The sequence below is a fragment of the Neopsephotus bourkii genome, unplaced genomic scaffold (assembly GCF_033783945.1).
Source record: "Neopsephotus bourkii isolate Nb327-2 ecotype Australia unplaced genomic scaffold, CSIRO-AGI_Nbou_v1 NB_1542, whole genome shotgun sequence".
NCBI lineage: Eukaryota > Metazoa > Chordata > Aves > Psittaciformes > Psittacidae > Neopsephotus > Neopsephotus bourkii.
The window spans coordinates 3,357,834-3,368,255 of record NW_026902018.1 but is presented as its reverse complement, the minus strand read 5'-3'; the positions used below and the strand labels follow the sequence as shown (position 1 = coordinate 3,368,255).

The 10,422-nt window shown below is 58.1% G+C and overlaps 1 protein-coding gene across 1 annotated transcript in view; it reads right to left on the bottom strand.

The window, feature by feature from the left end:
* Positions 1 to 6,207: 6,207 nt before the first annotated feature.
* SRRM4 (serine/arginine repetitive matrix 4) overlaps positions 6,208 to 10,422 on the bottom strand; it is a 38,465-nt gene continuing 34,250 nt past the window's right edge. Inside the window, exons 10-14 of the mRNA XM_061370565.1 lie at positions 9,684 to 9,896; positions 9,322 to 9,432; positions 8,498 to 8,503; positions 7,686 to 7,832; positions 6,208 to 7,100 (exon numbers count right to left, since the gene is read on the bottom strand). Coding sequence (XP_061226549.1) covers positions 6,818 to 7,100; positions 7,686 to 7,832; positions 8,498 to 8,503; positions 9,322 to 9,432; positions 9,684 to 9,896 — 760 coding nt within the window. The 3' untranslated portion in view covers positions 6,208 to 6,817. The remainder of the gene's footprint in view (positions 7,101 to 7,685; positions 7,833 to 8,497; positions 8,504 to 9,321; positions 9,433 to 9,683; positions 9,897 to 10,422) is intronic.

The window sequence follows — 10,422 nt, the reverse complement described above, 5'->3', positions numbered from 1 at the left end:
GCCTCCGGCCCAGGGTCACCGGTTAAAAATACCCCCGGTGGGGCTGGGCCCCGCACTGTAAATCACGAGTCCCCCGCGCCAGCACGGAGCCACTGTGCTGGGAAATGGGTCACTGGGGGCACCTCCAGTGCGGGGCTGTGAGGGTGGGGGCTTGGGGGCACTGGGGCAGGGGAAGGACCCCTCTGTGACCCGGAGCAGGAGTCACTGAATCACAGCCTGGGGTGGGTTGGAAAGGTCCTTGAGGTCACCCAGCTCCAGCCCCTGCCATGGGCAGGGACCCCTTCCACTGGAGCAGCTTGCTCCAAGCCCCTGTGTCCAACCTGGCCTTGAACACTGCCAGGGATGGGGCAGCCACAGCTTCTCTGGGCACCCTGTGCCAGCGCCTCAGCACCCTCACAGGGAAGAGCTTCTGCCTAAGAGCTCATCCCAGTCTCCCCTGTCTCAGTGTGAATTCATCACCACTTGTGCTATGGCTCCAGTCCCTAATGAAGAGCCCCTCTCTGCATCTGAGCAGCCCAGCGCTGCGCTGCGGGATGCAGGAGGAAAGCCGAGGGATGCCCCCCTCCAGGGGATGCCCAGAGCCGCATCCTGCAGCAGACGGACCCCAGCGGCGGCGGGGCAGGGTCCTTGCTCAGCACCGGCCTCCCCTCAGCCTCCTCCTCTCCCCGCGGCGGGCGCAGGCAGGGCGAGGCGTTAATCACAGCCGCGGCGCTAATTACAGGGCAGCGGGAGCGGGCAGCGCCGTGGGAAGAGCCTGCGAGCTCCCGTCGGGAGAGGCGGCCCCGGCCCTGCACGCAGCGCCCATACCTGGTGCCGGAGAGGGGCTTCCCGAGGGAGGGGGTCCAGGCACGGCTTGGGTGCGCGGTGGGATGCGAGCAGTGAAGGTGGTGCTGGGTACGGGACCACTTCCCCGTGCCGCATCCTCCCTCCTGGCTCTGCCTCATGCTCCTTCTCCCCAGCATCTGCAATTTCTCTAATAGACTTGATGGAACTAATTACAGCAGGAAGCTTTCATGCAGCCCAGGCCGCGCTGCAATTCAGCCGATGGTCACTCCAGCGGCATTAATCACGCTGCTGCGACGCCACACTGCAGGGGGAGGGAGCTGCCTCTCCCTGGTGTGGGGCAGGGATGCTCCCATGGGATCAGCTCCTTTGTCCCCGCCATGTGCAGGGATCTCCCTCGGGCATAAGGGGGTGCCTGGGGAGGTTCTGGCTGCTGGCTGAGCACCCATGGATGCAAGGAGGCAGCTTCCAGTGGGGGGGCAGAGCACCCCCCTCCATCCCCTTTGTCCTGCCTGGCCCTGCAGCCCAGCTCCTCTCAGCTTGGCCGGGGAGCGGGATCACCCCAGCTCCGCACCCGCTGGAAGGGGACGAGCCCCGGGGTGGCTTGGAGCAGCTCCAGGATCCTGCCATTTCCAGAAGCCTCCCAGCATCTCCAGCCCCACATTTCCCTGCACAGCTGCGGGCCACGCTCCCTCCCCGGCCAGGAATCCTCCCTGGCACCTTGTTTATCCCAATTAGTCACATGTCCCCTCCCTGGGCCATCCCAATTTAGCTCCTGTTGTCACAGGAGCCTCCAGCCGGGCCCCACCGCATCAGCTCTGGGCAGCACGAAGCAACCTCCCCCCCAGTGCCTTCTCCTCCCAGTGACCTGGGGATGCTGCCCCCCGTGTGCCCAGGCCCTTCCTGGTGTCCTGTTGGGAACAGCGAAGGGCAGGGAGAGCTGCCACAAACACCAACCCACCACTGCTCTGCTTCACCCAGTGCCGCAGGGAGCCCTGCCCTTGCCTGCGGAGCAACTGGGAGAACCCAAACCATCCCACCGCGGATCCAACAGGAACGTGACCACCGGGGCTGCAGTGAGAAGGAAACACTGTCTGAGCCTTTATTGGAACCCTTCTCCTAACCAGGCTAACAACAGGAATACCCCAGGAAGACTAAGGAATACAGTCTGCGTTTCATGGAGAGCAAAGGGGTGTCACAATGAGGTCACAGCAGCAGACGGGAATGGACCAGCGGGTGAGGACACACGGACACCGCTTCCCTCATGGCTTTTCTCACCTCCAAATCCTCTCATTCCTGGGTTTCGGAGGCAGAGCTGCCCCGGGCTGGGGAGGTTCCGGGTGTTGTTCTCTGGGCAGGAGCCCAAAAGTGAGGATGCTTGACCGTGGAGGTGTTGCCACAACAGCGGATGCAGCAGGGCTCCGGAGAGCCTCCCCATCATGTGCAAACTTCCAGGTAGCAGCAAAAGTCATGAGGGTTCTCTGGTGAGGAGGTAACAAAACCCCAGTGGGCACTGAAGGGCAAAGGCATCACTCAGGCACCTGAATCTGCCCCTCTCTCAAACAAGCATCCCGATAGCCCCAAGGATGGGTGCCCTGCAGGTGGAGGGGGCAAGGCAGGACATGGCACGAGGATGAGGGCCTGGGGATGGGGCAGGGTGGATGCCCTTGCTGCCTGGCAAAGCACTTCAGCCCTATCCCTTTAATCCCATCAATCAATGAAAGGGTGACAAGTCCACTGTTAACTACTGGGAACCAAGAGGGGGCCAGTGGTGGGAGAGCAGAGATCTGCAGGGATCTCTGCATGGCACAGAGGAGGAAAAGCAGGATTATTCCTCCACCACAACAGGCTCTGTCACCTCCCAAGGCCCAGCTGTGATTTGTCAACAGAAGCTGGTCCAAGAAGATGGAGGATTTCCCCCTGCTTCGCTCATCTTCATCTAAATGAGATTCCTCTGAATCGCTGGCAGTTGAGCTCCAGCTGACCCTGATTCATCTCCATGCTGGTGACAGCCTCACTTACCGGTAATCCCCCTCTCTGATAACCTGTCTCTAAGGATGTGGCAGCACCTCGAAGGCTCCCTGCCTTCCTGGACCCAATGGCAAGACCCAAAAAGCTTTTTCAAAGGAATGCTCAATAAATAGAAGAAATAAATATTAAATAGAGGCCAAGTCCTCTCAGCCTGTTCAATGTATGTACAATGCATAGCAAAATAACAGTGATTGGCTGCTGCACACGAGTTTGGTACAAATTCAGTCCCCCAAAGCAACAGAGACATGGAGAAAAGCTGCAGTCAACACAAAGCAAAGGTCAGCGGGGTGCTGGGACTCAGGAAGGAAGGCAAGAACACAGCAGGGCTCTGGAACATCCCTTATCCTTGCTGTCCAGCAAACCTGCAGGGATGGGGTTGGGTTGTCTGAGCCTGGCCCCAGTGCAGGGACTGGGAGAGGTGGGGTGAGCCTTGCTCAGTGTGATAACCCCAAGGTAGTCCCCGGAGCATGGGGAACCAACAGCAGAGCTCTGGGGTCAGGGTGACAGTTGGGATGGGTGATGTGATGTGCTCTGCAAGCGGGGTGATTATGGGATGGAAACAAAACCATGGGTGGGGAAGAGCCTGTGATTGAGGAAAGCAAACCCCTCTGAGATGGGGCCTCCAAAAACCAGCTGAGATGTTCTCCTGGCGCCTCAAGGCTGCAGCCACCCCTGGGCATCCCTCATGAGGCCAAGAGCAGGCAAGCAGTGATTCACCAACACGGACTGAGCTGCCTTTGCAGCAGGTGAATGCTGCTCGCTGCAGAGAGCACCAGCAGCAAGCTGAGATGAAAGCAAGTCCATGAAAGCAATGAATGAGCAAAACAACGTTAAAAACCAAGCAAGTGCTGGCAAAAGGCACAGACAGAAAAGCTCACGGGCTTCAGGCAAAGCAACAGGAAACCAGCTTCCACGGACAGGGAGGGTGATGTTCCATTGTAGTACACATCTGAAGCAAGTTAGAAGGTGAATACCACCACTGAGGGATCTCGTGTACACCTGCACATCCACCTGCACATCCGCGTGCACCCACAGGCTCGGCTGGGTCCTGTCACCACAGCGGGGATTTTGCAAGCAGCCTCAGCCTGGCTCACTCGCTCGCAGCCTCATTCCTTCAGTTCTTCCATGGGTGGATAAACAGGGCAGGGGAGTCCTGGCGATGGCATCCTCCCAGGGGGAGCAGCGGGGCCTCTGCAGAGCCGCTCGGTTTCGGGCTGTGCGGAGCCAAGGCAAACAGCAGCAGCAGCAGCAGCCAGCTGGCAGCCAGCCGGGGGAGCACGGACCGCGCTCAGCAGGGATGGGCTGAGACTTCCCCTTGCAGCGCCGCAGACACCCCAGTGCGTGGCCAGCCGGGGAGCAGACCCTCGCCGTCACCTCCGTGAGGTCCCAGACCCCTGGCTATGGTCACATCCATCACAAAGCTACTGAGAAACCCTGGATTTTGCCATGAGAACGGACCGACAGCCTCTCCACCCTGCTCCAGAGAGCGCAGCCAAAGGGATGGGTTGGCAGCAGCAGTGACCGTCACTCCTCACCAAGAGGGGCCAGGGCTGTAAACCTTTACAGGAGACCAGTGGCATGGATACATTCAAACAAACAAACAGATCCCAAAATAACTTACTGCTTCAAAACAAACAGGAATAAATAAATACTGGTACCAGGGAGCACCTGCATCCCTTCTGACATACGATTAAACACAGAATCACAAGAATAAATAAATAAATAGATAAATAAATAACTTAAGAGGTTTACTCCAACATGAGGAAACCCCAGGAATGTTTATCTGCCATGGACCACGCAAGCAGAGGCAGCCCTTAAAGCATGGATCAGCTGGATGGGAACCAGAGCTGCTGTCAGCTCCACGCAACCCTTGGAGTCATCTGTCCCATGGTTGGTGGGTGCTGCTGGCCCTGATGTGGTGCTTTGATCACCTGTCCCCAGTCAGTTGTGTTTGGTATTTACACCAGTGGCACAAAGCCCCTCTTCTCTTCTGTCCTAGTTTTTGACCTCCTGGCTTGTTGCTTCCTTCCATATGCATTAGGAGGGATGAGGATACTCTTGGAACGCTGGTGGATCTGGGGTTTGGGCTCCCATCGCTGCCTTCGGATCTTCCCCAGGAGCAGAAGGACAGGGTGCTCAGTGTCACACCGGGAGAGGCTCTTTGGGGAACAAGTATGAGGTTTCAGCCCTTTACGAGGAGGGAGCCCGCTGCAGAAGATGGCCAAGGGGCTGCTGTCAAGGGCAGCGCAGGATGGAAGGCTGTGGCACCCCACGGCAAGAACACCCCGTCTCTGATCCCTCAGCCAAAGCCCTGGAGCGATTGCTCAGCCTCACCAGCAAAGCTTTTCTCTGTGTGTCCTACAAAGTGGCCTCCCAGCAGGACACGTCCCCAGCAAGCCAGAGCAATGCTCAGCTCTGCCTCAGCCACCCTCATCCTCCAATTACCTGCATTACCCAGGCAGAGGATGAGGGACTGGGAAAAGGGGAAGGGTTTGGGGTTTGAAGACAGAGGACAAGGGGGACCCTTGTGTTTTGGGCCTCTCAGGTGGGAATACACCCCACCCTGTTGTCCTTTCCAACAGGTAACAGGTTCATGTGCTTGCTAAGGGGACCATCCAGTGCTTGGACTTCCTCCACTTGCAGCTTTGCCCCTCTACCTGCTGGGGGGACTGTGGTATAACTGTAGCTGGGTGTGGGGGGGATGTTGCATTTCTTTCTGCCCCCTCTCCTCCTCCCCTTAGCCCTTTGCTGTGACACTCGAGTGACACACCTCCTTGACTCATGGAGCCCAAACTTGTTAATGATCACGCAGGATGGAAGGGGAGGGGATGGAAAAAGGGAGGGAGGGATGCCTTAAGCCCAAATTAACATCTCTAAGCACCCAGGTGTTGTAAGAGAAATCCTCCTGAGCACCAGCTCAGCCTGTGCTGGGAGAAGCCTTTGTTACCCTGCAAAACACAGGAATTGCGCAGGAGCTGGGCTGGCAGGGAGACAAAACCCTGAACAATGTCCTGGAATCTTCCTGGCACTGCTTAAAATTGCTGCCTGTTATGAGGAAGGGGAATGGGGGTCCCTGTGTGCTCTCACTGCACCCCACAGGAGCCTATCTGCAGAGCTTGCAGTCCCACCAGCACTGCCCTCCCTTCGGGAAAAGCTCATCCCAAACTGCAAGAGGGTTTCTCTGAGAGGGGAACCCCACGGCCCTGACCCTTGGAGCACAGCCTGGCACCAGCATTCCTCTCTCTTGTACCCCACTGGCCCCATGTCTGCTTCAGACCTCAGCAGTTCGCAAGCAAGTCACAGTGGTGGGGTGGGGATGAAACAACCCTGCCAAAGATGATGCACACCTGGTAGAAAACAGCAGGAGGAAGAGAAGGAACAGCCTTTTCTCCCCCCAGGAATTATGCCAGGAGGGTTTCTAGCCTTCTATTTATAGCAGGGGCTGGCTGGCCAGCAATAAATATGTATTTTCTCATGGAAGAGGCCTGCTGCAGAATGGGCAGAAACTCTGGAGGAGAGACCCACGGGACCTGATACTTGCCTTGGTGGGGACAAATCACTCCCACCCATCACCAGTGCTTCCCAGCAAATCCATCCCTATCTGGGCTTCTCCCTCCAGCAGAAGATCATTCACTGGTTGCTGGTTTGGCAGAGGAGCAAGAGGCTGAATTCTTTCCTTTGGACCAGCTGGTAGCGCATTGGAGAGCGGCAGCGATGGGGAGGATGGCGCAGGTCTGCTGTGCCAGACCCTCTGTAAAGCACCAACCCTTCTTCCAGCCCTGGCCTGGGGAGCTGGGACTGATCCACTCACTCCATGAGGTGGTGAAGGGGCTGCACTGGGCGCACGAGGGCTCTCACTCCAAACCGGGGAAGGGGGACCCGGCGCTGCGCCCCACATCAGTATGGGGATGATTGCTATCGATGGCCAGGTAGGTGGGAAGGAAGCGGAGAATGCCAGGAATTCGGAGGTGACGCCAGCCCTGGGAGCCGTCCGCGGCACTCCCTACCGACGCAGGCTGTCGGAGCTGCCTCCTGAGTCATAGCTCCTGCTCCTGCTGCGGCTGCTCCTGGGGCCCGAGCTGCGGCTGCGGCTCCGGCTTCTGCCCTCGGTGCTGCTGCTGCTGCTCCAGCTTCGGCTGCGGCTCCGGCTCGTCCGGTAGCTGGAGTAGCTCCGGCTCTGGCTCGGGGAGCGGCTAAAGCTGCTGTACGAGGAGGAGTAGCTGCCAGCGCTGCTGGAGGAGGAGGAGGGGCTGGGCCGGTAGTAGGGGATGGGGCGTTTGCGGGCGCTGTGGGGACAGAGAGATGCGGGTTACCAGCAGCACAAGGATGGGTTTACTGCTGAAGACTCCAGAAAGCACTGCTTATTCTGCAAAACACTCCCCCAGAATGTGTTTGCTTAGAAGAAAGAAAGCAGATCAAGTTAGCTGACAGGCCTTGGGATACAAACCACACACCGCCATGGCCCTTGGGAATGTCCCAAGCACCAAGTCTGAGGTTGAACTCTGCTTGATGTTGTCCCAGAGAGCCTGCAGTGGGAAGGTTGGATTCAGTATTTGACACTGTGTAGCGTGGAACATCTACTACAGCAGAGGGTGAAACAAAAAGCTTTGGAGGGGGATGCTCATGGCACATGATGGAGGAGCCCCTGCTCTGACTTCATCTGTTGTAAATGAGACCCTCCACCCTCCCTCTGCCTCTAGCTGGAGATCCCCAGGCTCTAGGAGGGACAGCAGGACCTGATCAGGCTAAGGAAAACCAGTCTCCTCCTGGAGAAACCAAGGGCTGGGCCCCAGAGAGAGCACACCCACATGTGTGTCCCTGGGGAGTGCTGGCTGAGCTTGTCTCCAAGTGATGGGAGCGCATCCCCTTACCTCGTGATGCGCCGAGCTTCGAGGTGGCTGGGAGAGTCTCTCCTCCGCTTCCTCAGGGGTGAATAGGAGCGCCGCTGCCGGTCCCGGTCCCGCTCCCGCTCCCGGTGCGACTCCTTGTCGCTGGAGCTGTACTTGTGCTCGCGCTCTCTGGGAAGGCACATGTTGAAACTGTCACTGCTGGGGTTTTGGATGTGGGGGCAATGACCCGTGAAGGCACAGAGGACACTCAGCGCTACGGCAAAGTGCTCTGGGAGAATCAGCCCTGTGCTCATTCGTTCAGCTGGACAAAGAGACACACTGAGCACAACGGGCATGAGCAGTAATCCCATCTGGGGGTTTCAGCAGGGTGGCCCTGCCCTGCCAGGCTAGGATGACTTCCACATACCTGTGTATATGGATGCACGCTGTATTTAGCTCTTGCTGGCTATGCAGCAGAAGCAGGCCAGAACAGCCCTGGCAGCAGGCCCCACGTGAGCAGAGGGCCCCAGTATCCCTGCAGGGCTGTGCAGCTCTGCCCTGCTCTCCAGGAGGAGTGCCAGTGTTGCTATGGTTTTCTCTTTTGTTAAATTCCCCACACACGTCAGCACAGGCCCTTCTGTGGAGTGGAGCTGACTTCATACACCCTGCTCAGTGCCATCTGCAAAGCACTGTTACAGGTCAAGGGCCTGATCCCAGCACGCAGGACGTGTTCTGTGACACCACGGCAGGGATTGTCAGAGCCTGCAACAACCAGACCCTGGCAACATAACATTTAAGGGTGCAAAATGTTCACAGTGGCAGAGATGTGAGCAGACAAACCTGCCCAAAGGCACCTATCTCTAGGGCTGAGCTCGTGAGATGTGTGTTTTCAGTTGCCTGCACTGGGTTTGCCTCTGCAAGGCTGTGTGAGTGCCAGCATGAAGGTACCTGACATCTCCCCACGCAGCAGGGGCACTTCACAGGGCAGAGCTGTGACTAAGATCCCTCTCTGACAAGGGCTGCAGCTCTGCTGGCCAGCATGATCTCCTCTGGTGATGAAAGGTGTGGGCAGACCCAAGTGGAGCCTAATCCTCTGCCCACCATTTACACCAGCATGCTAGAGAGGGGCAGTCCCTGGGCTCTCCTGTGAGGCATCTCCCACTTTGATGAGGCTCTGGCAAACACCACCAGCAAGCAGCCATCTGTGCACTCCTAGCTGCAAATGCTCAGAGCAGAGGAACAGCCACCTCACCTGCCACACACTCCGAGTGTGAGGTACCACGATGCTCCAAAGCCAGGGATAAACCGCGTCTCTTTCCCAGCAACCTTGCCTAGCTCCAAAAGTGCTCTATGTGAAAGTCCCCCGGACCAGCATAGGGCTGTAGGAAATCCACTTTTCCCAATGTGAAAAAGCTCATCTTTGGGCTCTTCCCTCTGCAACCAGCACCAGCTCTGGGGCAATAAATGGTGAGATATTCCCACTGGACTGAGGGCCAACATAACATGCAGCCACAATCCTTACTCCATGTCCCCCTGCTCCCTCTCACCCCAGCTGCTGAGGACTGAAGCACCCAGTGAGGAAGCTGAGGGAGCAGTTTGGGGCTGGCAAGAGGCAGTGAGTGTGCTGGAGTCCCAGCAAGGGAAGGAGCAGTGGGAAAGGATGAGGAGAGAGCTGTACCTGCTACGGCTGTAGCGGGAGTAGCTGGGGCTCCGGCGAGGCCTTGAACTCCTGCTCCCAGGACTTCTTTTGCAGGATTTGGAGGAGTAGCTGGGGGAACGTGAGGAAGACCTGGGGATAGGCAAGAACCATGCAAGAGTTAAAAATGCTGGGGGGAGGTGGTCAAGACTCCTCCAAACCTGGGGTTCATGGGGTGGGGGAAGGAGATGCCCTGTATTTCAGAGCTCAGCTCTGTGTGTCCAGTTCGCCCCAAGCCATGTGGGGTGAAGTAGGTACCCCCCGAACTGTGACACCTCCCCTGCCAGGCTGCAAGAGTTAAGACATTGCCCATGGTCACAGGGACAGCCGTTCAGAGGCCTTACCTCTTTCCTGAAGAACGGGACCTGCTTCGGGAGTACCTGGGAGAGGCCTTGTGGTGTGAGGAGCGGGAGCGGCTGGAGCCAGGGGAAGACCTGCCCGTGCTGGTGCAGGACTGGCTGCGGGAGCACGGCCTCGGTGAGGAGCTGCGGCCTGGGGACCGGGGGGAATCTCGCTTCTTCTCCTCCGAGCAGCTGAGACATAAGGACAGGCACCCTCTGTGGACAGACATTTGGAAAGGTGTTGAAGCTGGGGCTGGTCCCTGGCTGAGGGGAGCATCATGCTCCGGCCAACAACTGCTCCCATCCTCCCTTTCCGCAACTGGGGATACAAAAGACCTCTTGGCTCTCCAGGCTGCTGCTGCAGGAGACCCTGTGGGTCAGAGCTCAAGAGCTCACCCTCCAGGCTGTGCCAGGTGGTGCGAGAGGCAGCTCTTGTGTCCCATGCCCAACACATCAGAGGTATCTGGTTGCCGGAGCCTGGGTCAGGCCAGTGAGTGGTGCAGCAGCGAGTGAGGAGGTGAGAAGTGCTGGAGCAAGGGCAAGCCGGAGCATGGTAGGGCAAGGGCTTGTGCTCCAGCCTGGCTGTGGAGCAGCAGGAGCAGGGCTGTGTGAATTCCTCTGCTTCCAGAAGCGCCCTGGGTTAGAGCCCAGCAGCCGAGCAGGTCAGCTGCAATCCCAACTGCACCCATGTGAAGGCAGAGTTACCCCACTGGAGTCACAATGTGAAAAGCACACAGAGCCC